The sequence below is a fragment of the Panulirus ornatus genome, chromosome 62 (assembly GCF_036320965.1).
Source record: "Panulirus ornatus isolate Po-2019 chromosome 62, ASM3632096v1, whole genome shotgun sequence".
Classification (NCBI taxonomy): Eukaryota; Metazoa; Arthropoda; class Malacostraca; order Decapoda; family Palinuridae; genus Panulirus; species Panulirus ornatus.
The window spans coordinates 14,655,064-14,682,868 of NC_092285.1; the positions used below are offsets into that span (position 1 = coordinate 14,655,064).

At 42.7% G+C, this 27,805-nt stretch overlaps 1 protein-coding gene across 10 annotated transcripts in view; it reads right to left on the reverse strand.

The window, feature by feature from the left end:
- The window catches only part of LOC139745672 (alpha-N-acetylgalactosaminidase-like), a 98,309-nt gene that overhangs the window by 52,738 nt on the left and 17,766 nt on the right, over positions 1–27,805 (reverse strand). For 5 of the 10 annotated variants that reach the window (XM_071656064.1, XM_071656071.1, XM_071656062.1 and 2 more), the window contains 2 exons: positions 9,554–9,712; positions 3,381–3,555 (listed from right to left, as the gene is read on the reverse strand). In XM_071656064.1, coding sequence (XP_071512165.1) covers positions 3,381–3,555; positions 9,554–9,711 — 333 coding nt within the window. In that variant the 5' untranslated portion in view covers position 9,712. Of the gene's footprint in view, positions 1–3,380; positions 3,556–9,553; positions 9,713–9,829; positions 9,902–9,964; positions 10,115–27,805 lie in introns of those variants that run through there. The other 5 variants (XM_071656066.1, XM_071656072.1, XM_071656067.1 and 2 more) reach the window with 5 other exon arrangements.

Sequence of the window (27,805 nt, forward strand, 5' to 3'; positions counted from 1 at the left end):
GGAGGTAAAAGTACATGAGCCTTAAGAAGAGACTAAATGGGAGGTATTTATGGAAGCAGTGTTCTCATGTGTGAAAGAAGTGTGTGGTACATGGAAGGTAGGAGTTAGACAGGTGGGAAAGGGTAGTAAGTGGTCAGATGGTAAAGTTGCTAGTAGGTTGCTAGCAAAAGAGGAAAGAGAGGTGTATGAGTGGTACTTAACAGGGAAGGAGAGCAAGTGAATGGGAGGCTTACAAGACATAGCTGCAAGAGGTCAAGATGAAGGTGCAGGGGCTGAAAAAGAGTGCAAATGAGAACTGGGGCGAGTGAGTGTTAGTAAACTTCAGGAGAATAAAATGCTTAAGAAGAAGGTTAATGGTGCAAGAAAATTTAGGTAACAAATAGGGAGATAATTGTCGGGAGCATATGGGGAAGTGGTAACAGGTACTGGTGAGGTAAAAAGAAAATGAAATGAGTATTTTGAGGGACTGTTGAATGTTTGATGATACGGTGGCAGATGTATGGTGTTTGGGCTGGGGAGGTATGCAAAGCGAAAGAGTCATGGGCATTGGTTTCATGAAGAAAGAAGAGGTGGTGAAGGCCTTGTGTATAGTGGATGGTACTGCAGTTGAATTTCTTGAGGGGGAGACTGTGTTCTTGACTGGTTGGTTAGGATTCTCATTGTTTGTTGCATTATTGTGAGGTGCCTGAAAATTGTCAAAATATAAGTATAATGCCACTGTATTAAGGTAAGGAGGACAAAGGTACGTGTCCAAACTACATAGTTATAGGATAGTTGAGTGTACCCGGTAAGCTGTATGGGAGTGTGGTAATTGAGAAGGTGAAGACATGTACAAAGCATCAGACTGGGGAGGCACAATGTGATTTCAGGAGTGGGAGAAGGTGTGTGGATCAAGCATTCACTTTATTAAACGAGTGGAAGATGGAATTGTATGTGGCATTCATGAATCTAGAGAAAGCATATGATGGGTTGATAGATGTGCCTTCTGGAAAGTTTTCCAACCATATGATGTAGGTGAAAGTTACTAGAAACAGTGAGTTTTTATCAAGAATGTAAAATGTGTGCATAAGTAGGAAGAGAGGAGTGTGAGTGGTTCCAGATGAATTTTGGTCTAAGTCAGGGGTGTGTGAAGTCACCACAGCTGTTTAACATATTTACAAATTGGGTTCTGAGAGAGGTAAATGCAAGGGTCTTGGAGAAAGGGGTAAGTATGCAGTATATAGAGGTTAGAAAAAGGGTCTGTTGTTGTTTGCTGATGACAAATCACTGTCAGAAGATTTGAGAGAAACTGCATTAGTTGATGACAGTCTGGTAGTAGAGCATTTTTTTTTTCTTACTGTTGAAGGCTCCAGTCATGGACAAAAGTCCACATCAAGGCTGGGCCCTAACTGAAATATACAGAGAATAATGGAAGGGGAAAAAGAAAAGACAATGGAAAGTAATTAAAAATTTTAGAGGATGTGAAAAACCTGTCTTAAAATTAGACATGTCATAGTTGTTATTAAGAAAGACATGAGAAGGTAGAGTTCCAAAGCTTAGATGTGTAGGGAAAGAAACAGTCATCAAAACAGCCACCTTTGAGTTGCCGATGGCCATACAGTAATCATGTGATGCAGCAGCTTGCCAAGTACTGTGTGGTCTACATAAAGGTGGAGGCATACATCCCATTCCTTCTTAGGGATGGGATGTATCAATGTATGGTTCCAAAGACAAGGAAAAATTTTGGTCTTTAAAAAGGCATGGAACAGATGAGCAAGTACAAGTGCAAATTCAGAGGCACACTCTTTCAGTGCACGGGGATGGATGCCATCACGACCATAAGCCTTGCTTGTATCCAGAGAGAGAAGCACTTTTCAGACAGTCTGAAAAGAGATTATGGGGAGGGACATATGATTACTAAGAGGAGCATCAAGGGGCGAGGGAATGTTAGAGTAATCCAGGAAGGAGTTAGGAGAGAAAAGGGAACTAAAGAGAGTGGCTTTTCCTTTGGCAGAAACAGCCAGAGTACCATCAGAATGGATAAGTCAGGAAAGGTAGAGCAACAGAAGTTGTTAGAGATGCCTTTAGCTAAAAACCAGAAAGACCTATCAGTGGATGATGATGAGAGGCTATCACACTTCCTTTGAACAAAGAAATGATTTGCCTCATGGATAACGTGATTGCAGGGATTACAGGCAATGATAAAAGCAGAATGGGAGCCAAAGGAAGGAGGATTTTTCCTTGGCCAATATGCCTGATTCCTTGCCTCACTGGCCTCAAAACAAGAATGGTTAAACCTTAAACTGGATGAAGAGGTTGTCTTGGAGGTGAAAGAGTTAATGTGAATAAAAGCAAGGTTGTTAGGTTTAACAGGGTAGAGGGGCAGGTTGGTAGGAATGTAAGTCTTGAATGGAGAAAATCTGTTTTGAATAACTGGGAGTGGACATGGCAGCGAAACGTGGAAGCAGAAGTGAGTTATCATATGGTGGGTTAGAGGGCAAAGTTTCTGGAAGCATTGAGGATTGTGTGGAAAGAAAGGTCATTATCTAGGAAGGTGAAAATGGGAATGTTTGAATTCATAATAGTCCTAAAAATGATGTATGGATACAAGGCATGAATTATAGATGAGGATGTATGGAGGATAAGCTGGAAATTAAGTGTCTGAGGACAATATGTGGTGTGAGGTGGTTTGATCAAGTAAGTAATAAAAAGGTAAGAAAGAGGTTTGGAAATAAGAAGAGTGTGGTTGACAGAGTTAAAGTGGGTGTGCTGAAATGGCTTTACATATATAGAGAGAATGAATGCTCACAAAGAAGACATATATGTCAGAAGTGGAGTGGACAAGAAGGGGTAGACCAAACTGAAAATGGAAAGATGGAGCAAAAAAGATTTTGAGTGATTGGTGCCAGAACATGCTGGACCATGAACAGAATAGAATGAATTGGAATGATGAGGTACAGATGGGATGACATGCTGTCATGATGACATGCTGAACCAGGGCATGTGATGCAGTTAGGGGAAATTATGGAAACGTTTCTATGGCCTAGTTGTAGATATGGGTCTGTGGTTTCGAGGTGCATATGAAGGCTAGAGAATGGATGGAAGACCATCTTCCTCTGTTCCTGGTGCTACCTTGTTAATGCAAGAAAAAGCAAACAAGTATAAAAAAATAAAGTAAGTAAAATGTACACAGTATTATCATATGAGTATATGGCTTATAAGTCTACTACTCTAGCACACAGTACGGTATAGACAGTATAAACTGTCTATATAAGATGAACCTACACATAAACACAAAAGTAATTCACAGTGAAAACACTTAGTAGCTGATTCATTTGCACCTGCCATTATCCTAAAAGTCAAACATCACAAACCCTGGTCTTCTTACTCAAGATACATACATAATCAGAGAGGGCAGCAATCCCTGATGGGAAGCGGTGAGGATCAGCCTGGAGCCTGCCATGGGAATCACGGTTCCTGGCTAGCCAACAATCATCCAGAGAAATGATGTCATATCCAAGCTCCTGGTACCCTTGATTCACTATGATGTCTGCCATTTGCATGAACAATGATTCGCTGTCATAAAAGAAAATTGGGTGGAAATTAAGTCTTTGTGATAATGTGTGTGTATAATTACCTTTTTGTAATTACCTACTTGTACAATAAGGCAAAAGAGTACTAATCTCATGTGCCCCTTCTCTCAAACTTTCTTCACTACCAAACAAATTCTTAAATTTTTGTAAGCTATCTTCATTCAACTTTATCTCAAAGTTTGTTCCATTCTTCAACTAATCTGAGACTATAAAAGTATTTCTTTATATCCTTTCCACTTAATTCCTTCAGTAATATCTTATGATCAATAAAAATTTTCTTTATTACACTTAATCGCTGTTTCCCACATCAGCGAGGTAGCAGCCTTCATCCATTCCCATCGCCACCTCGCCACACAAGAAACAGCATCCATCCCCCCCTCCTCCAGCAAGGTAGTGCCAGGAAAAGACAAAAAGGCCACATTCATTCTCACTCACTCTCAAGCTGTCATGTGTAATGCACCGAAACCACAGCTTCCTTTCCACATCCAGGCCCCACAGACCTTACCATGGTTTGCCCCAGACTCTTCACAAGCCCGGGTTCAATCCATTGACAGCATGTTGACCCCAGTATACCACATCATTCCAATTCATTCTATTCCTTGCATGCAATTCACTCTCCTGTATCCCCGATCGCTCAAAATCTTTTTCACTCCATCCTTCCACCTCCAATTTGGTCTCTCGCTTATCCTTGTTCCTTCCACCTCTGATGCATATATCCTCTTTGTCAATCTTTCCTCACTCATTCTCTCCATGTGTCCAAACCATTTCAACATACCCTCTTCTGCTCTCTCAAAAACACTTTATTACCACACATCTCTCTTAACCTTCCATTGCATACTAGACCAAACCACCTCACACCACATATTGTCCTCAAACATCTCATTTCTAGCACATCCACACTCCTCCGCACAACCCTATCTATAGCTCATGCCTCACAACCATATAACATTGTTGAAAACACTATTTCTTCAAACATACCCATTTTGGCTTTCTGAGATAATGTTCTCACCTTCCACACATTTCTCAATGCTCCCAGAAGTTTTGCCCCCTCCCCCACCCTGTGACTCACTTCCGCTTCCATGGTTTCATCCACTGCCAAACCCACTCCCAGATATCTATAACGCTTCACTTCCTCCAGTTTTTCTCCATTCAAACTTACCTCTCAATTGACTTGACCCTCAACCCTACTGTACCTAATAACCTTGCTCTTATTCACATTTACTCTCAGCTTTCTTCTTTTACACACTTTACAAAACTCCGTCACCAGCTTCTGCAGTTTCTCACACGAATCAGCCACCAGAGCTGTATCATCAGCGAACAACAACTGACTCACTTCCCAAGCTCTCTCATCCCCAACAGACTTCATACTTGCCCCTCTCTCCAAAACTCTTGCATTCACCTCCCTAACAACCCCATCCATAAACAAATTAAACAACCATGGAGACATCACACACCCCTGCCGCAAACTGACATTCACTGGGAACAAATCACTTTCCTCTCTTCCTACTCATACATATGCCTTACATCCTTGATAAAAACTTTTCACTGCTCCTAGCAACTTGCCTCCCACACCATATATTCTTAATACCTTCCATAGAGCATCTCTATCAACTCTATCATATGCCTTCTCCAGATCCATAAATGCTACATACAAATCCATTTGCTTTTCTAAGTATTTCTCACATACATTCTTCAAAGCAAACACCTGATCCACACATCCTCTACCACTTCTGAAACCACACTGCTCTTACCCAATCTGATGCTCTGTACATGCCTTCACCCTCTCAATCAATACCCTCCCATATAATTTACCAGGAATACTCAACAAACTTATACCTCTGTAATCTGAGCACTCACTCTTATCCCCTTTGCCTTTGTACAATGGCACTATGCACGCATTCCGCCAATCCTCAAGGACCTCACCATGAGTCATACATACATTAAATAACCTTACCAACCAGTCAATAATACAGTCACCCCCTTTTTTTTATAAATTCCACTGCAATACCATCCAAACCTGCTGCCTTGCCGGCTTTCATCTTCCGCAAAGCTTTTACTACCTCTTCTCTGTTTACCAAATCATTTTCCCTAACCCTCTCACTTTGCACACCACCTCGATCAAAACACCCTATATCTGCCACTCTATCATCAAACACATTCAACAAACCTTCAAAATACTCACTCCATCTCCTTCTCACATCACCACTACTTGTTATCACCTCCCCATTTGCGCCCTTCACTGAAGTTCCCATTTGCTCCCTTGTCTTACGCACTTTATTTACCTCCTTCCAGAACATCTTTTTATTCTCCCTAAAATTTAATGATACTCTCTCACCCCAACTCTCATTTGCCCTCTTTTTCACCTCTTGCACCTTTCTCTTGACCTCCTGTCTCTTTCTTTTATACATCTCCCACTCAATTGCATTTTTTCCCTGCAAAAATCGTCCAAATGCCTCTCTCTTCTCTTTCACTAATAATCTTACTTCTTCATCCCACCACTCACTACCCTTTCTAATCAACCCACCTCCCACGCTTCTCATGCCACAAGCATCTTTTGCGCACTCCATCACTGATTCCCTAAATACATCCCATTCCTCCCCCACTCCCCTTACTTCCATAGTTCTCACCTTTTTCCATTCTGTACTCAGTCTCTCCTGGTACTTCCTCACACAAGTCTCCTTCCCAAGCTCACTTACTCTCACCACCCTCTTCACCCCAACATTCACTCTTCTTTTCTGAAAACCCATACAAATCTTCATCTTAGCCTCCACAAGATAATGATCAGACATCCCTCCAGTTGCACCTCTCAGCACATTAACATCCAAAAGTCTCTCTTTCGCGCGCCTGTCAATTAACACGTAATCCAATAACACTCTCTGGTGATCTCTCCTACTTACATACGTATACTTATGTATATCTCGCTTTTTAAACAGGTATTCCCAATCACCAGTCCTTTTTCAGCACATAAATCTACAAGCTCTTCACCATTTCCATTTACAACACTGAACACCCCATGTATACCAATTATTCCCTCAACTGCCACATTACTCACCTTTGCATTCAAATCACCCATCACTATAACCCGGTCTCTTGCATCAAAACCACTAACACACTCATTCAGCTGCTCCCAAAACACTTGCCTCTCATGATCTTTCTTCTCATATATATATATATATATATATATATATATATATATATATTATATATATATGGGAGAAAATGCTTCCCACGCATTCCTCACATGTCGTTAAAGGTGAATAAAGGGAATGGGAGCGGGGGGCAAGAAACCCTCCCCCTCCTTGTATTTTAACTTTCTAAATGGGGAAACAGAAGGAGTCACATGGGGAGTGCTCATCCTCCTCAAAGGCTCAGATTGGGGTGTCCAAATGTGTGTGGATGTAAGCAAGATGAGAAAAAAGGAAAGACAGGTAGTGTGTTTGAGGAAAGGAACCTGGATGTTTTGGCTCTGAGTCGTAAAAGGTGACTAAAGGGAATGGGAGCGGGGGGCTAGAAACCCTCCCCCTCCTTGTATTTTAACTTTCTAAATGGGGATACAGAAGGAGTCACACGGGGAATGCTCATCCTCCTCGAAGGCTCAGATTGGGGTGTCCAAATGTGTGTGGATGTAACCAAGATGAGAAAAAAGGAAAGACAGGTAGTGTGTTTGAGGAAAGGAACCTGGATGTTTTGGGTCTGAGTCGTAAAAGGTGACTAAAGGGAATGGGAGCGGGGGGCTAGAAACCCTCCCCCTCCTTGTATTTTAACTTTCTAAATGGGGATACAGAAGGAGTCACACGGGGAATGCTCATCCTCCTCGAAGGCTCAGATTGGGGTATCCAAATGTGTGTGGGTGTAACCAAGATGAGAAAAAAGGAAAGACAGGTAGTGTGTTTGAGGAAAGGAACCTGGATGTTTTGGCTCTGAGTGAAACAAAGCTCAAGGGTAAAGGGGAAGAGTGGTTTGGGAATGTCTTGGGAGTAAAGTCAGGGGTTAGTGAGAGAACAAGAGCAAGGGAAGGAGTAGCACTACTCCTGAAACAGGAGTTGTGGGAGTATGTGAAGGGGTGTAAGAAAGTAAACTCTAGATTGATATGGGTAAAACTGAAAGTGGATGGAGAGAGATGGGTGATTATTGGTGCATATGCAACTGGGCATGAGAAGAAAGATCATGAGGCAAGTGTTTTGGGAGCAGCAGAGTGAGTGTGTTAGTTGGTTTGATGCACGAGACCGGGTTACAGTGATGGGTGATTTGAATGCAAAGGTGAGTAATGTGGCAGTTGTGGGAATATTTGGTGTACATGGGGTGTTCAGAGTTGTAAATGGAAATGGTGAAGAGCTTGTAGATTTATGTGCTGAAAAAGGACTCATGATTGGGAATAACTGGTTTAAAAAGAGAGATATACATAAGTATACATATGTAAGTAGGAGAGATGGCCAGAGAGCGTTATTGGATTATGTGTTAATTGATAGGCGCGTGAAAGAGAGACTTTTGGATGTTAATGTGCTGAGGTGCAACTGGAGGGATGTCTGATCATTATCTTTTGGAGGTGAAGGTGAAGATTTGTAGAGGTTTTCAGAAAAGAAGAGAGAATGTTGGGGTAAAGAGAGTGGTGAGAGTAAGTGAGCTTGGGAAGGAGACTTGTGTGAGGACGTACCAGGAGAGACTGTGTACAGAATGGAAAAAGGTGAGAACAAAGGACGTAAGGGGAGTGGGGGAGGAATGGGATGTATTTAGGGAAGCAGTGATGGCTTGTGCAAAAGATGCTTGTGGCATGAGAAGTGTGGGAGGTGGGCAGATTAGAAAGGGTAGTGAGAGGTGGAATGAAGAAGTAAATGACTGGGAGATGTATAAAAGAAAGAGGCAGGAGGTCAAGAGAAAGGTGCAAGAGGCAAGAAAGAGGGCAAATAAGAGTTGGGGTGAGAGAGTATCATTAAATTCTAGGGAGAATAAAAAGATGTTTTGGAAGGAGGTAAATAAAGTGCGTAAGACAAGGGAACAAATTGGAACATCAGTGAAGGGGGGTAATGGGGAGGTGATAACAAGTAATGGTGATGTGTGGAGATGGAGTGAGTATTTTGAAGGTTTGTTGAATGTGTTTGATGATAGAGTGGCAGATATAGGGTGTTTTGGTCGAGGTGGTGTGCAAAGTGAGAGGGTTAGGGAGAATGATTTGGTAAACAAAGAAGAGGTAGTAAAAGCTTTGTGGAAGATGAAAGCCGGCAAGGCAGCAGGTATGGATGGTATTGCAGGGACTGGCGGAATGCTTGCATAGTCCAGTGTACAAAGGCAAAGGGGATAAGAATGAGCGCTCAAATTACAGAGGTATAAGTTTGTTGAGTATTCCTGGGAAATTATATGGGAGGGTATTGATTGAGAGGGTGAAGGCAGGTACAGAGCATCAGATTGGGGAAGAGCAGTGTGGTTTCAGAAGTGGTAGAGGATGTGTGGATCAGGTGTTTGCTTTGAAAAATGTATGTGAGAAATACTTAGAAAAGCAAATGGATTTGTATGTAGCATTTATGGATCTGGAGAAGGCATATGATAGAGTTACTGCTAACAGCACACATAAATTTAAGAGGGACAATGACAGCAGAGAATGTTAGAGATGGGTCTCCATAAATGTAAAACTACCTCCCCATACAATTAAAACAGGTAATTACATCTTGCGCATACTCGGTGAAATTTTTCAGGACCATGAGCCTCGTACAAGTCAAGCCCTATAAGTATTCTGTTAAGTCTTTTATAGAGATCTCCATGTTTTCTAATACCCCCACCTCATTCTATCTCACAGGTGCTGAGGCTATAGTGTCTTCCACTGACAAAAAAAATTTGAACACGTTATTCAGTACTTCACCTATCCTTAAATCATCCTCTACAATTCTCTCTAAATCCTTTAGCTGGACTGGCTGCTCTTTAACTAACTTCTAATGAATTCATGGAATTTTTTTCCTAGTCTGTACTGCAAACAAACATAAACATACCTGATGCAGTTGTGGGGATCATTAACACAGTCAGTGTTGCACCTGAAACGCTGCCAGGCTAACCAGCCCATGGGAGGGGTTCGGGCCAGTCCATTCTCCAGCCCACGTACGCCCACACCCATCACACCCACCAACACCCATAACACTGCACCAGTCATTCTGGGAATAGGAAGAAAATATCACATTAACCCTTTCCTTGTCTTCAGTAAAAGCACATGACACCTAGTCATCTATACGGTATGTTTGAGTCAGCTATAAGAGACACCAGACTCCTGCCTTTATTTTGAAAATACTGAGTATGACTGCTGTTTGTCATCATTCTAGGAAGTTACGGATCTTTTGCACTACACCCGGGAGAGACATACCACAAAATGCATCAACGACAATATAATATGAAGTAAGAAAGTATACCTCAAAACACAATGATTTAAATTATATATTCAGAGAATATAGATGTGATAAAAAAACCTATGATATTACAAAAGTGTAATATTTAGTACAGTATTTTGGTCTAGTTCCAATTAAACATTTACGGTAGCTACAACGGTCGCTTGTTCTCTAGTTTAGTAAACAGAACCCAATTGGGCCACGGAGACGCATTCATTCCCTATTATATTATAACATCCTTTCCTCCTCCCCGTTCCCTATATTTGAAACTAATAGTGTGTGTGTGTGTGTGTGTGTGTATATATATATATATATATATATATATATATATATATATATATATATATATATATATATATATATATATATTTTTTTTTTTTTTTTTGCTTTGTCGCTGTCTCCCGCGTTTGCGAGGTAGCGCAAGGAAACAGACGAAAGAAATGGCCCAACCCACCCCCTTACACATGTATATACATACGTCCACACACGCAAATATACATACCTACACAGCTTTCCATGGCTTACCCCAGACGCTTCACATGCCCTGATTCAATCCACTAAAAGCACGTCAACCCCGGTATACCACATCGATCCAATTTACTCTATTCCTTGCCCTCCTTTCACCCTCCTGCATGTTCAGGCCCCGATCACACAAAATCTTTTTCACTCCATCTTTCCACCTCCAGTTTGGTCTCCCACTTCTCCTCCTTCCCTCCACCTCCGAAACATATATCCTCTTGGTCAATCTTTCCTCACTCATTCTCTCCATGTGCCCAGACCATTTCAAAACACCCTCTTCTGCTCTCTCAACCACGCTCTTTTCATTTCCACACATCTCTCTCACCCTTACGTTACTTACTCGATCAAACCACCTCACACCACACATTGTCCTCAAACATCTCATTTCCAGCACATCCATCCTCCTGCGCACTCTATCCATAGCCCACGCCTCGCAACCATACAACATTGTTGGAACCACTATTCCTTCAAACATACCCATTTTTGCTTTCCGAGATAATGTTCTCGACTTGCACACATTCTTCAAGGCTCCCAGGATTTTCGCCCCCTCCCCCACCCTATGATCCACTTCCGCTTCCATGGTTCCATCCGCTGCCAGATCCACTCCCAGATATCTAAAACACTTTACTTCCTCCAGTTTTTCTCCATTCAAACTTACCTCCCAATTGACTTGACCCTCAACCCTAGTGTACCTAATAACCTTGCTCTTATTCACATTTACTCTTAACTTTCTTCTTTCACACACTTTACCAAACTCAATCACCAGCTTCTGCAGTTTCTCACATGAATCAGCCACCAGCGCTGTATCATCAGCGAACAACAACTGACTCACTTCCCAAGCTCTCTCATCCCCAACATACTTCATACTTGCCCCTCTTTCCAAAACTCTTGCATTCACCTCCCTAACAACCCCATCCATAAACAAATTAAACAACCATGGAGACATCACACACCCCTGCCGCAAACCTACATTCACTGAGAACCAATCACTTTCCTCTCTTCCTACACGTACACATGCCTTACATCCTCGATAAAAACTTTTCACTGCTTCTAACAACTTGCCTCCCACACCATATATTCTTAATACCTTCCACAGAGCATCTCTATCAACTCTATCAATGCTTGTGGCATGAGAAGAGTGGGAGGTGGGTTGATTAGAAAGGGTAGTGAGTGGTGGGATGAAGAAGTAAGATTATTAGTGAAAGAGAAGAGAGAGGCATTTGGACGATTTTTGCAGGGGAAAAATGCAACTGAGTGGGAGATGTATAAAAGAAAGAGACAGGAGGTCAAGAGAAAGGTGCAAGAGGTGAAAAAGAGGGCAAATGAGAGTTGGGGTGAGAGAGTATCATTAAATTTTAGGGAGAATAAAAGGCATGTGTACGTGTAGGAAGAGAGGAAAGTGATTGGTTCTCAGTGAATGTAGGTTTGCGGCAGGGGTGTGTGATGTCTCCATGGTTGTTTAATTTGTTTATGGATGGGGTTGTTAGGGAGGTAAATGCAAGAGTCTTGGAAAGAGGGGCAAGTATGAAGTCTGTTGGGGATGAGAGAGCTTGGGAAGTGAGTCAGTTGTTGTTCGCTGATGATACAGCGCTGGTGGCGGATTCATGTGAGAAACTGCAGAAGCTGGTGACGGAGTTTGGTAAAGTGTGTGGAAGAAGAAAGTTAAGAGTAAATGTGAATAAGAGCAAGGTTATTAGGTACAGTAGGGTTGAGGGTCAAGTCAATTGGGAGGTGAGTTTGAATGGAGAAAAACTGGAGGAAGTGAAGTGTTTTAGATATCTGGGAGTGGATCTGTCAGCGGATGGAACCATGGAAGCGGAAGTGGATCATAGGGTGGGGGAGGGGGCGAAAATTTTGGGAGCCTTGAAAAATGTGTGGAAGTCGAGAACATTATCTCGGAAAGCAAAAATGGGTATGTTTGAAGGAATAGTAGTTCCAACAATGTTGTATGGTTGCGAGGCGTGGGCTATGGATAGAGTTGTGCGCAGGAGGATGGATGTGCTGGAAATGAGATGTTTGAGGACAATGTGTGGTGTGAGGTGGTTTGATCGAGTAAGTAACGTAAGGGTAAGAGAGATGTGTGGAAATAAAAAGAGCGTGGTTGAGAGAGCAGAAGAGGGTGTTTTGAAATGGTTTGGGCACATGGAGAGAATGAGTGAGGAAAGATTGACCAAGAGGATATATGTGTCGGAGGTGGAGGGAACGAGGAGAAGAGGGAGACCAAATTGGAGGTGGAAAGATGGAGTGAAAGGGATTTTGTGTGATCGAGGCCTGAACATGCAGGAGGGTGAAAGGAGGGCAAGGAATAGAGTGAATTGGAGCGATGTGGTATACAGGGGTTGACGTGCTGTCAGTGGATTGAATCAAGGCATGTGAAGCGTCCGGGGTAAACCATGGAAAGCTGTGTAGGTATGTATATTTGCGTGTGTGGACGTGTGTATGTACATGTGTATGGGGGGGGTTTGGGCCATTTCTTTCGTCTGTTTCCTTGCGCTACCTCGCAAACGCGGGAGACAGCGACAAAAAAAAAAAAAAAAAAAAAAAAAAAAAAAGATGTTCTGGAAGGAGGTAAATAAAGTGCGTAAGACAAGGGAGCAAATGGGAACTTCAGTGAAGGGCGCAAATGGGGAGGTGATAACAAGTAGTGGTGATGTGAGAAGATGGAGTGAGTATTTTGAAGGTTTGTTGAATGTGTTTGATGATAGAGTGGCAGATATAGGGTGTTTTGTTCGAGGTGGTGTGCAAAGTGAGAGGGTTAGGGAAAATGATTTGGTAAACAGAGAAGAGGTAGTAAAAGCTTTGCAGAAGATGAAAGCTGGCAAGGCAGCAGGTTTGGATGGTATTGCAGTGGAATTTATTAAAAAAGGGGGTGACTGTATTATTGACTGGTTGGTAAGGTTATTTAATGTATGTATGACTCATGGTGAGGTGCCTGAGGATTGGCGGAATGCGTGCATGGTGCCATTGTACAAAGGCAAAGGGGATAAGAGTGAGTGCTCAAATCACAGAGGTATAAGTTTGTTGAGTATTCCTGGTAAGTTATATGGGAGGGTATTGATTGAGAGGGTGAAGGCATGTACAGAGCATCAGATTGGGTAAGAGCAGTGTGGTTTCAGAAGTGGTAGAGGATGTGTGGATCAGGTGTTTGCTTTGAAGAATGTATGTGAGAAATACTTAGAAAAGCAAATGGATTTTTATGTAGCATTTATGGATCTGGAGAAGGCATATATATATATATATATATATATATATATATATATATATATATATATATATATATATATATATATATATATATATATATATATATATTAGAGGGGACGGGAGCGGGGGGCCAGAAATCCCCCCCTCCTTGTATTTTGACTTTCTAAAAAAAAAAAAAAATGGGAAACAGAAGGAGTCAAGCGGTGAGTGCTCATCCTCCTCGTAGACTCAGATTGGGGTGTCTAAATGTATGTGGATGTAAACAAGATGTGAAAAAAGGAGAGATAGGTAGTATGTTTGAGGGAAGGAACCTGGATGTTTTGGCTCTGAGTGAAACGAAGCTCAAGGGTAAAGGGGAAGAGTGGTTTGGGAATGTCTTGGGAGTAAAGTCAGGGGTTAGTGAGAGGACAAGAGCAAGGGAAGGAGTAGCAGTACTCCTGAAACAGGAGTTGTGGGAGTATGTGATAGAATGTAAGAAAGTAAATTCTCGATTAATATGGGTAAAACTGAAAGTTGATGGAGAGAGATGGGTGATTATTGGTGCATATGCACCTGGGCATGAGAAGAAAGATCATGAGAGGCAAGTGTTTTGGGAGCAGCTGAATGAGTGTGTTAGTGGTTTTGATGCACAAGACCGGGTTATAGTGATGGGTGATTTGAATGCAAAGGGGAGTAATGTGGCAGTTGAGGGAATAATTGGTATACATGGGGTGTTCAGTGTTGTAAATGGAAATGGTGAAGAGTTTGTAGATTTATGTGCTGAAAAAGGACTGGTGATTGGGAATACCTGGTTTAAAAAGCGAGATATACATAAGTATACGTATGTAAATAGGAGAGATGGCCAGAGATCGTTATTGGATTACGTGTTAATTGACAGGCGCGCGAAAGAGAGACTTTTGGATGTTAATGTGCTGAGAGGTGCAACTGGAGGGATGTCTGATCATTATCTTGTGGAGGCTAAGGTGAAGATTTGTATGGGTTTTCAGAAAAGAGGAGTGAATGTTAGGGTGAAGAGGGTGGTGAGAGTAAGTGGGCTTGGGAAGGAGACTTGTGTGAGGAAGTACCAGGAGAGACTGAGTACAGAATGGAAAAAGGTGAGAACAATGGAAGTAAGGGGAGTGGGGGAGGAATGGGATGTATTTAGGGAATCAGTGATGGAGTGCGCAAAAGATGCTTGTGGCATGAGAAGCGTGGGAGGTGGGTTGATTAGAAAGGGTAGTGAGTGGTGGGGTGAAGTAAGATTATTAGTGAAAGAGAAGAGAGAGGCATTTGGACGATTTTTGCAGGGAAAAAATGCAATTGAGTGGGAGATGTATAAAAGAAAGTGACAGGAGGTCAAGAGAAAGGTGCAAGAGGTGAAAAAGAGGGCAAATGAGAGTTGGGGTGAGAGAGTATCATTAAATTTTAGGGAGAATAAAAATATGTTCTGGAAGGAGGTAAATAAAGTGCGTAAGACAAGGGAGCAAATGGGAACTTCAGTGATGGGCGCAAATGGGGAGGTGATAACAAGAAGTGGTGATGTGAGAAGGAGATGGAGTGAGTATTTTGAAGGTTTGTTGAATGTGTTTGATGATAGAGTGGCAGATATAGGGTGTTTTGGTCGAGGTGGTGTGCAAAGTGAGAGGGTTAGGGAAAATGATTTGGTAAACAGAGGAGAGGTAGTAAAAGCTTTGCGGAAGATGAAAGCCGGCAAGGCAGCAGGTTTGGATGGTATTGCAGTGGAATCTATTAAAAAAGGGGGTGACTGTATTGTTGACTGGTTGGTAAGGTTATTTAATGTATGTATGACTCATGGTGAGGTGCCTGAGGATTGGCGGAATGCGTGCATAGTGCCATTGTACAAAGGCAAAGGGGATAAGTGTGAGTGCTCAAATTACAGAGGTATAAGTTTGTTGAGTATTCCTGGTAAATTATATGGGAGGGTATTGATTGAGAGGGTGAAGGCATGTACAGAGCATCAGATTGGGGAAAATCAGTGTGGTTTCAGAAGTGGTAGAGGATGTGTGGATCAGGTGTTTGCTTTGAAGAATGTATGTGAGAAATACTTAGAAAAGCAAATGGATTTGTATGTAGCATTTATGGATCTGGAGAAGGCATATGATAGAGTTGATAGAGATGCTCTGTGGAAGGTATTAAGAATATATGGTGTGGGAAACAAGGTGTCAGAAGCAGTGAAAAGTTTTTATCGAGGATGTAAGGCATGTGTACGTGTAGGAAGAGAGGAAAGTGATTGGTTCTCAGTGAATGTAGGTTTGCGGCAGGGGTGTGTGATGTCCCCATGGTTGTTTAATTTGTTTATGGATGGGGTTGTTAGGGAGGTGAATGCAAGAGTTTTGGAAAGAGGGGCAAGTATGCAGTCTGTTGTGGATGAGAGAGCTTGGGAAGTGAGTCAGTTGTTGTTTGCTGATGATACAGCGATGGTGGCTGATTCATGTGAGAAACTGCAGAAGCTGGTGACTGAGTTTGGTAAAGTGTAAGAAAGAAGAAAGTTGAGAGTAAATGTGAATAAGAGCAAGGTTATTAGGTACAGTAGGGTTGAGGGTCAAGTCAAATGGGAGGTAAGTTTGAATGGAGAAAAACTGGAGGAAGTGAAGTGTTTTAGATATCTGGGAGTGGATTTGGCAGCGGATGGAAGCATGGAAGCGGAAGTGAATCATAGGGTGGGGGAGGGGGCGTAAATTCTGGGAGCCTTAAAGAATGTTTGGAAGTCGAGTACATTATCTTGGAAAACAAAAATGGGTATGTTTGTAGGAATAGTAGTTCCAACAATGTTGTATGGTTGCGAGGCGTGGGCTAAAGATAGAGTTGTGCGCAGGAGGGTGGATGTGCTGGAAATGAGATGTTTGAGGACAATATGTAGTGTGAGGTGGTTTGATCGAGTAAGTATTGAAAGGGTAAGAAAGATGTGTGATAATAAAAAGAGTGTGGTTGAGAGAGCAGAAGAGGGTGTTTTGAAATTATTTGGTCATGCTTCGCAAACATATAACATTGTTGGAACCACTATTCCTTCAAACATACCCATTCTTTCTTTCCGAGATAATGTTCTCGACTTCCACACATTTTCCAACGCTCCCAGAACTTTCGCCCCCTCCCCCACCCTGTGACTCACTTCCGCCTCTATGGTTCCATCCGCAGCCAAATCCACTCCCAGATATCTAAAACACTTCACTTCCTCCAGTTTTTTTTTTTCAGTTCAAACTTACCTCCCAGCTGACTTGTCCTTCAACCCTACTGTACCTAATAACTTTGCTCTTATTCACATCTACTCTCAGCTTTCTTCTTTCACACACTTACCAAACTCAGTCACCAGCTACTGCAGTTTCTCACCCGAATCAGCCATCAGCGATGTATCATCAGCGAACACCAACTGACTCACTTCCCAAGCTCTCTCATCCATAACGGACTGCATACTTGCCCCTCTCTCCAAAACTCTTGCATTCATCTCCCTAACAACCCCATCCATAAACAAATTAAACAACCATGGAGACATCACGCACCCCAGCCGCAAAATGACATTCACTGAGAACCAATCACTTTCTTCTCTTCCTACTTGTAAACATGCCTTACATCTTCGACAAAAACCTTTAAGAAAGCAAGGCAGATCTTATTGTCTAATGAGTTTTGGTACATTATGATACACATAAACCTCTTGTTTTGTCATGTGGTGTAGGGGCATTCCCAGCACACCAAAATGAAGATGAATCAGATCAACCTAGGTTGTCCACACCAATTTCAAGCGGTTTCATCCTCTTCGCCACTTTATGTAACATTTAGCATAGTATATTGGTCACGGTAGTTCTAACTGAACATCAATAGTACAGAAATAATTGCTTTAATTCGGAAAAACTTCTGGCCGCTACAACGGTCACTTATTCTCTAGTTTTGTAAAAGAATCCAGTTGGGTCATTAAGAAAAGCATTTACTCCCTATAAAGTAATGGCAAAAGGTAAGGGTGATGATTCACACATAAATCTATTCATCAAGAGAAAGTGATGATTAGAGTTTATGATCACGAAGTGTTTGGATTCCTGTACTAACAGCTGTGACTTAATCTGCTATCATGAACTCTCAAGACTCAAAAACCGACTCTAGAAGTGGATCTTGGGAAAACAATTAGAATAAAAGTATCACATGCAAAAACAACACTACGGAAATAAAGATAAGAATAACAAGTTGTGACTGTGAAAAACAGCAAAGTATTGATTCATTGAGTGAATCTGCTGAGGCATGGCCAACCATAGGTTATTCAATTATCTGTATTTCCTTTTTATACTGAAGGATCCAGTCACGGACAAAAGTCCACATCACGGCCGGGCCTTCATTGAAATATACAGAGAATAATCAAAAGGAAAAAGAAAAGACGAGGGAAAGTATTTACGAATTTTGAAGTGAGGAAAGTATTTATGAATTTTGAAGAAAGTGAAAAACCTGTCTTACAAAATATGCCAGGTCATAGTTACTGGGAAAGACACGACTAGATAGAGAGTTCCAAAGCTTCGACGTGTACGGAAAGAAGCAGTTAGCAAAACGGCCCACCCTTGAGTTGCCGATGGCCACACAGTAATCATGTGACGCAGCAGCTTGCCGAGTATTGCCTGGTCTACCTTGTGGTGGGGGCACACAAGCAGCCACCTCTCGTGAGCAAAAATCAAAGTAAGACCTACAGAAGAAGGAAAGTGAACCAACATTGAGGCGTAGGGCAAGAGCGTCAAGTTTGGAAATTAGTCTGGGACAGTTTATAAGTCGGACTCCGTCAGGCAAGGATGCTGAGCTAGAACAACCCCAGATGTGAGAGCAGTACTTAATACAAGGACGAATCAATCCTTCGTATAAACGGAATCACTGTTCAGAAGAAAAGAAGCTTCGACATCTAAACAGGACACCCAGTTCCGTAGAGGCAGACTTAGATACTCTTGTGATGTGGAGTTTCCAAGAAAGAGTGGGTGTTACAGTAATACCAAATATGTTCATTGAGTCAAGAGGTGGACTTACCGAACCGTGAGGAGTTTTCGATAGAGAGATGGGAGGAATCTGGGTCTTGGAGGCATTAAACCTAACTAGATTTAGTCTACTCCACAGAGATATCCTGTCCAAGATTAAGTTTATTGAGCAAGCTGTGTCAAGACGAGATGCAGACCGAATGAGGAGCAGAACTGAAGGATGTGGATGAATGCAGTGTTGAGTCGTCAGGATATGAGAGCATCTGATACTTTGTGGAGGAGAGGAAATCGTTGAAAAAACAGAAGAAAAAGTGTATGGAACAGGAAAGAACCTTGAAGGACACTGCTGTTGGTGGAGGAAAGGGTGGGAGGCCGATTCATGAACAACCACAGTGATAGACTGGCCGGGGAGGAAGCTAGGTATGAAGGAGCAAACTGACGGAGGGAAGCCAAAGATGAGAGCATAGAGGTCAGACCCCGATGCTGCACTCTATCAAAATCTTTCCGGGATGATGACCAAACATTAGTAAGACAGGAAACATTGTCACCAGCGGATCTCGCCTTTGGGAAGCCATACTGATGATCAGAGAGACGACTGATTTTCATGGCGTCTAGGGATATGGATATTTTCTAGCCCCAAAAACTTTGTCTTTCACTACTGTAATGATGAATTATAGGTTTCAATAACCCTAAAACAATATTTCAACCCCAGATTCGTATGCAGCATCAAAAATAGCCCTGAAGTTTTCAAGTAAATCTAATACCCTTGGAAATATATCAAAAATTGCAACAGTTTAGATAATCGAAGAAAGAATTAACGACCGGTGTTCATGTTCACGAAATAAAAAATGTTCACGAAATATAACAGGTAAACTGGACTGTCATACAGTTATCCATGACAGTCATGCCGGGAAACGCCTTTTGTGTTGACTGACCATCTGACCTTAAGAATTTTTCGTGTGTCAATTATGACGTGTCTGGCTCGTCTCTGATCTAGAGCAGCTTCTATCTGGTTTCATCAATGCTGATGCTTCAGTCAGCTGGCATCATTTCCACAGTTTCGTTCAAGAAGAATATTGTTTGCACAAGATAAACAAAACGACTCGTGTAATGTCATAACATACGACCAACCTCAGGCTGCTCCTCCGTCAATGGTGGTGCTGAGCAGAATTTCCCTTTCCTCCACCTCCCATATCTGAGTCAGGTTAGGACATGAAGCAGAAGGCCATGGATAGTGTAATGCTTCCAAGGTTGTTCACCACGGGATGGTTCAGGGCCTACTTTTGTGAGGGCCATAACTGCAGGGTTGTGCTCATGGCCCCAACCATGTGTACAAGCGTACAAGTTTGGCGAGAGAGGAACAGTTTTGAGGAATATGTGGACAGACATACAGAAACCTGGTTCAGCGAGGAAGAACCTGCATGACAGTGCAACTAAGGCAGAGTTGCCCATCACATGTAAGTTTTCAGTGCTGATAACGATAGCTTACCCCAGAAAAAGTTTGAGTACAGAATAAAAAAAAAAATGCATGTAAAATCAATCTAAGAAGTGCAAACGAAATCTGTAATCTGAAGACAAAGGTGACAAGAAAAAGTGTGTAATTCGTGACCGAGCCATTCCGTAACTTGTGAGATCTGGCGACCAATGCATAGTTTCCTACATTCATGAGAGATAGAATACTGTTAAAATATCTGAATCGCAATTCATACACATGAAATAAGACCAACTGGCAGGCGAAAATCTGCGAATGAAACATTGAAACATACCAGACGTCACTAGACCAGTTAAGTAAATCAGCTCAAATTTTGGGAGTGAAACCAATCTGAACCCAACAGTTTCAGTCATGTACTGAGCTACGAGAACAACATGATGAACCTGACTACCTAAGACAGTTGGACAACAGTTGGAAGGGTCCACTTTATAGATGGGTTGCAATTGTTGCTGAGGCGTGGCCGTAATGCATTAGAACAAGTGGGCTGGCCCAACCAACGCTGAGGGAATGGGCCAATATTGGCACAGGTTCGAAGGCTGTGACGGGTAAAGGGGATACTTATTTTAGGCTGACTATATAGTCATGATGGTTGACGGAGGTCATATGTGTATGTGCAGACTAAAATCATGAGTGGGAAGGTTGGAGATAACAGTAATCAACGAAATGTGAACCTAACCTAACCTCAAACACCCCCCCACCCTTGACGGTCTAGTGCAACACTAAGTAATCGCACACAAGCAAGGTTCGTGGTGACACCCAGTGTGCTCAAGGGTCTTAATCTTCCTCGTAGCAAGTGAACAACGTTACGCTGCACATACTAGCCTCCCATGACACCACAGTAACATTACGTCACCGTGCTCAACATTACCCGTAACTTTTCACAAGTATTACAACCTTGGCCGGAGCGGCACGTGCCTCTCTTGTCAGGTGAAAGTAGTCCTTGTCAGTGTGGATCAGGTCATCCGATCACACACACAACACGCACACGACCCTGCTAGAAACAAAATAATAAAGGTCTGTGGTTTCCCTGCATTGCACATGACAGCTAGTGAATGATGTGAGCAACTGCAGCCTTTTCTTGCCTGTTCCTGGCGGTATGGAGGAACGTACCACTATGGCCTGCTTTACTTGTAACAAGCTAAGTCGCCTGTTTAGTTAAGCTTCCTTCTATCATACCTTTCCATCTTGAGTTATGGCTCGTGTCACCAACCAATGTGTTTTGTCAACGCAATGATTAATGATGTGTCAACACTTCATCCACGTCCTTTCATCGACCTACAACCCATCTGTACCACATCACAACCATTTGTTGATCTGGAACTTTATGGAATACTTTATGAAAATCTAAATAAATGACAAAAATTCTTACTTTCTTTCTAGATGTTAACTCTACGATGATCAGATATCAGTCAGACACGAGAGTTATTGTGGCCAGCGTCGCGGTTCTGCTGTTACATTCCTAAACATAGTTAACGGTTTCCAGACGTTAAGCTAACGGCACAATAATTTCCTGGCAGTGATTTCTACCTTCATTTCTGTTGCAGGTGTTACAACGACGATTCTCATTTCCGTGGAACATTTGCCGCAACATGTAACACTGATCATGTATCCCATCTGCCGCTCCTTTTATTGTCATCAGATGCAACTTATCTGGTCCTGTAGTTTTATTTGCTTTTGTTCCACTTGGCAGTGATGTATATCTTCAACATATATATGGCAATATCGTGCAAAAAGTTTGGCACCCGTCTTACCAGTGCAACTGGATGCGAGACATGAGCTATATCTTCACTTGTAAATACAGATGAAACAAATTCATCTGCAGAATCTTGCCCAGGGCTTCCTTCTCTGTAAAAGTCACCATTTTTCCTTAATATGGTAAGAGGTGGAAAATGAGTTCCCCATGATCACTTTTTAAAAAGGATTCCAGGTGTTTAACGTGGATCTTTTCTAAATGCGCTTGTAGATCAATGCTATACTTCCAGTAATAGGAAAATGTGGACTCCTTTAATGTGAGAGGCTTCCACCCACCCCAACCTAATTGTCTCACTAGGTCCAGCCTCCTCCAGAATGTTCAGCCCATCAAGCTGTTGAGTAGCAGTGGACAACACATTAAGGTGGGAGGAACACGTTACGTCACTACTATCATCATCAACAACAAATGTGTCATGAACGTTGACACACGTGACGTGTACACCTCCCTCCGCCTGACTTCAAGAACATGCACACAACCTTCAGTCTGCACAAGCTCTGGTGTACCTGGTCTTGGTCCGTATACACAAGCTCTGGTGTACCTGGTCTTGGTCCGTATACACAAGCTCTGGTGTACCTGGTCTTGGTCCGTATACACAAGCTCTGGTGTACCTGGCATGGTCCGTATACACAAGCTCTGGTGTACCTGGTCTTGGTCCGTATACACAAGACATTAACCGTTGTAAGGAAAGATGCAGAACAGGGCATGTAAGATCGTGTAGGTTAGGTTAGGTATCAAGAAAAGCTCCCATCCTCCCATCCTAACCCACCCACTCATCTTAACAGTCCAGAAAGAAGGTACTGGACCTTCATCACGTCATCTAAGATCCCATCCTAACCCACCCACCCATCTTAACAGTCCAGAAAGAAGGTACTGGACCAACATCACCATGTCATATAAGATCCCTCGTTCCCGAGTTGAAGTTCGACACCACAAACTGAGCCATCTCATCCAAACAACACCAACAGCTCCTTCCCAGCCAAAAAGGTCATAATCAACCAGTAAACAACCTCCTTAATATTTGAGTAAAGATTGTGCTACACACAATCTCTCTCTCTCTCTCTCTCTCTCTCTCTCTCTCTCTCTCTCTCTCTCTCTCTCTCTCTCTCTCTCTCTCTCTCTCGCTCCACTCACATAGCTTCACCGTCTACACCGTATTTTCTCTATATATGTTCAGGTTCTGGGTGCAGTCAGTTCGATAACCCGTCAATTATAAATGTCATTACATACAAACATAATTGGACGTGTTCAGGCAGTTACATTGGCGGAGCTGGATACATGTCTGGTCAGGAAGAGACGCACACCTGGCAATAACCTGCATAACCCCAAGTGGCTCCTAGGTGGGAGGAGGAGCGGCTGTGCACTAGCACAGAAGCACCTAGTGAAAGTTGAGGAGTTCCCACCCGGCCCGGCCGGTACTAACCCACGTCGCCGCTACACCACAACACCTGCCGCCCACCACCACACACACACTACCTGGCTGGTATATGTACATAATGATCACACACTCTACCTGGCTGGTATATGTACATAATGATCACTGATAATACTTCTGGGAAGCCAACCGTCTCTCGTTTTTAGTTTTCCAAAATAAGGAACAGAGAAGGGGGCCAAGTGAGGTTATTACCTCAAAGGCTCGGACCTCTGTTCTTAACGCTACCTCGCTAACGCGGGAATTGGCGAATAGTATATAAAAAAATTCCCTCTCTCTCTCTCTCTCTCTCTCTCTCTCTCTCTCTCTATATATATATATATATATATATATATATATATATATATATTATACTTGATCATCGTTTTCCGTGTCAGCGAGGTAGCGCCAGGAAACAGACGAAGAAAGGCCGATCCACTCATATACATATATATATATATATATATATATATATATATATATATATATATATATATATATATATATATATATATATATGTACATAAACGCCCAAACATGTAAATATACAAACATATACATATCACCACATACATACACACACAGAGATATATACACATGTACATATTCACACTTACTTGCCTTCATCCATTCCCGGCACCACCCGCCCCAAAGGAAACAGCATCGCTACCCCTCGCCTCAGCGAGGTAGCGCCAGGAAAACAGACAAAAAAATAAAAGAAGGCCACATTCGTTCACACTCAGTCTCTAGCTGTCATGTGTAATGCACCGAAACCACAGCTCCCTATCCACATCCAGCCCCACACACCCTTCCATGGTTTACCCCAGACGTTTCACATGCCTTGGTTCAGTCCACTGATAACACGTCGACCCCGGAATACCAAATCGTTCCAATTCACTCTATCCCTTGCACGCCTTTCACCCTTCTGTATGTTAAGGGCCCGATCACTCAAAATCTTTTTCACTCCATCCTTCCACCTCCAATTTGGTCTCCCGCTTCTCCTTCTTCCCTCCACCTCTGGCACATGTATCCTCTTGTCAATCTTTTCTCACTCATTCTCTCCATGTGAACAAACCATTTCAACACACCCTCTTCTGCTCTCTCAACCACATGTTGTTATCCAAAAAGCTTTCAATAAAGTTTGACAGCACACAAGACTGCTCAGTGATACGTTCACTCACTCCTAAGTCACTGAATGAGATCACGTGAGGAGGATTGCGGGGATGCAGGACTGGAGTAAAATATATGAGGATATGACACATGTGGACATCATACAGAATGTAGAGTCTTCCAGGGATGAGAGGCCAGTGTCAACCTGCCTCCCCGTACAATACAAGTGAGTCATCGGACAATTAGGCTTAAAAATGACGTTATGAAACGGTGAAGCATAAGCCTTCCTCATCCTGACAAGCTTGGCACCACAACTCTCATTTTGTCGCCGAATTCTTTTAGTTTGGTACATCATTAATGTGGAGAGCAAGCATCAGTAAACCACAAATGCTGCCGAAGACAAGAAATTAGGAAACACACCTCCAAGGAACACAGTTCAATGATCGAAAGATTAGGACAATTTGATGTCATGCACAGATACATGGTACATGGACTTCAATGTAGGTAGTGCAATGCAAAGTGTCAAGGAAATATAATTATTAACATAAAATGTTTAGTTAACCATTACCGCCTACGGACCTTGGGTGATAATGGGTAATGACATGTAAATCAAAGGTTTTGTGCTACAAATAATAGAGCAAAATTGGGTTTCATACCTGGAAATGTAAACTATAAAAAAACGAATGAAAATACTTGATCTTTACACATTTGGAACACGTTTCATAATGAACACCTGCTCATACTCTTTGATCAGACACAAGAGAAACCTGAGACAATACAAAAGAACAAGAAAACTCAAGTTCAGTTTCTCAGGAGCAAACTCTAGAAAAACATCTAAAATTATATACGCCTAAAAACTTCCATTATCCTGAAAGAATACCGACTCAAAGATCTAATAAAGTTATCATATGAGTAAACAGATTCCATAACATAAATCATGGTAATCTTTTCCATTAATATAGAGCAGTAGTGGCCAGCACAGATACCAGAGGGAATGACACAGAAACATGGGCCAAAATTTGCTACAAGCCAGTCATACAACAAGATGCAACCGTCAAATATCGTCAACACTTTCCTCACGCTTCTTACAGCAGACGATAACATGACTTGTGTTGTTACACTTCCTGACCGTGACGCATTCACGGGCCGCCCAGGCTCAAGCGCATAGGTTCGAATCCTGATTGCAGCAGTCGGTCCACAGTTGACCCAGCTGTTCATCCACACATAGGGGCTGGTCGATAAAATGGGTATCTTTCTCCGGCCAGAGTATATGTATGTACGTAGCGTTAATGAGATGGCACTGATTACGGCCTCAATTAGCCGTGATATCTTAGTTAACATAAAAAAGTCTTTCTACGATATTGAGTACTAAATAATCCACCACCTGAATGACCATGTCACATACTAAATAATCCACCACCTGAATGACCATGTCACATACTAAATAATCCACCACCTGAATGACCATGTCACATACTAAATAATCCACCACCTGAATGACCATGTCACATACTAAATAATCCACCACCTGAATGACCATGTCACATACTAAATAATCCATCACCTGAATGACCATGTCACATACTAAATAATCCACCACCTGAATGACCATGTCACATACTAAATAATCCACCACCTGAATGACCATGTCACATACTAAATAATCCACCACCTGAATGACCATGTCAAATACTAAATAATCCACCACCTGAATGACCATGTCACATACTAAATAATCCACCACCTGAATGACCATGTCACATACTAAATAATCCACCACCTGAATGACCATGTCACACAAACGTATGTCTACTTTATTCTTGTCTTTCTCGACAGCTGAATAGGAAGTCCTTCTATAGAGTAGTCGTTGATATTAATCAAATCAAAAAGCTTTATTTTCAATTTTTCCAGTAAAGTTTGTCAGTATATAGAATGTCTCATGTGTTGCAGTCTGCTCGTCCTATACTGCCTGGTCACCCCTCCACCACCACTGACCAGGAATCAGGCCCTCATCACCACCACTGACCAGGAATCAGGCCCTCATCACCACCACTGACCAGGAATCAGGCCCTCATCACCACCACTGACCAGGAATCAGGCCCTCACCACCACCACTGACCAGGAATCAAGCCCTCACCACCACCACTGACCAGGAATCAGGCCCTCACCACCACCACTGACCAGGAATCAAGCCCTCACCACCACCACTGACCAGGAATCAGGCCCTCACCACCACCACTGACCAGGAATCAGGCCCTCACCACCACCACTGACCAGGAATCAGGCCCTCACCACCACCACTGACCAGGAATCAGGCCCTCACCACCACCACTGACCAGGAATCAGGCCCTCACCACCACCACTCACCCACCCTCAAGGTGCATATCGCCAGCCACCGGTGTATCGCAGCTCAAAAAGTTCATTACTCCATCAACTTTCCTTCCTCTCTCTCTGCAGTTTAAACTAGTTCATCATCATATCCGCTAACTTTCCGAATCAAGTACTTCACGTGACACACGGTCGCTGTCGCTTATCTAGAGCGGAAGTGAAGGCCATAATGGGCAAGCGAACGTGGGTGATTGGGTCGCCTGTACTGCGATGGTGGGTGCTGCCTCTCCATCATCCAGCCAGCAGGTCATCACCAGCCACTCATGATGGGATCATCTCCACCCACCCCGAGAGAGAGAGAGAGAGAGAGAGAGAGAGAGAGAGAGAGAGAGAGAGAGAGAGAGAGAGAGAGAGAGAGAGAGACTATACCACCTAAACACGTACGTGTCAAGACGGGGTGGGTGCTGGTTACTATCTGGTGAAAGACAAACAAGTTTTTACCTGACACGTAAACGCTCGTTTTTCCCCAGAGTCGACTACATTCGCGACTAAAAGGGGGAAGGAGCGGGGGGCTGGAAATCCTTCTCTCTTTTTTTTTTTTTTTAATTTTCCAAAAGGGGAGCAGAGAAGGGGGCCAAGTGAGGGTATTCCCTCAAAGGCTCTGTCCTCTGTTCTTAGCGCTACTTCGCCAATGCGGGAAATGGCAAATTGTATGAAAAAAAATCATTAAGAAAAAGTAAGCGAAATACTGAAGAGAACGTAAGCTCTCGGTAAAGACAAGTGTGTTGGTCTCCTCGGACATTTTGATGACAGAAAAGATGATAAATCAAGAAAGAGAAAGTTGTTGTGTTGTGTTGGAGGTGGGCGGTTGTGGTGATGGTGGATGACACAGTGATCGTGGTGTGCTGGTCGTCCGTCCCAGCACCATGATGACGCAGGCCAGGGATGTGGTCTTGTCATCAGAGCAACATCCTCACACGGCTCCTCCCTCACTGTACAAACTCTTCAGCAGGACAGCATGACCCTTGGCTGGCAGGGCATGACCTTTGACCGTAGTTTTAACAGTCAGGTGAAAGGCCAACTGATCGTGTCCAAAGGTGGTAACACGGTG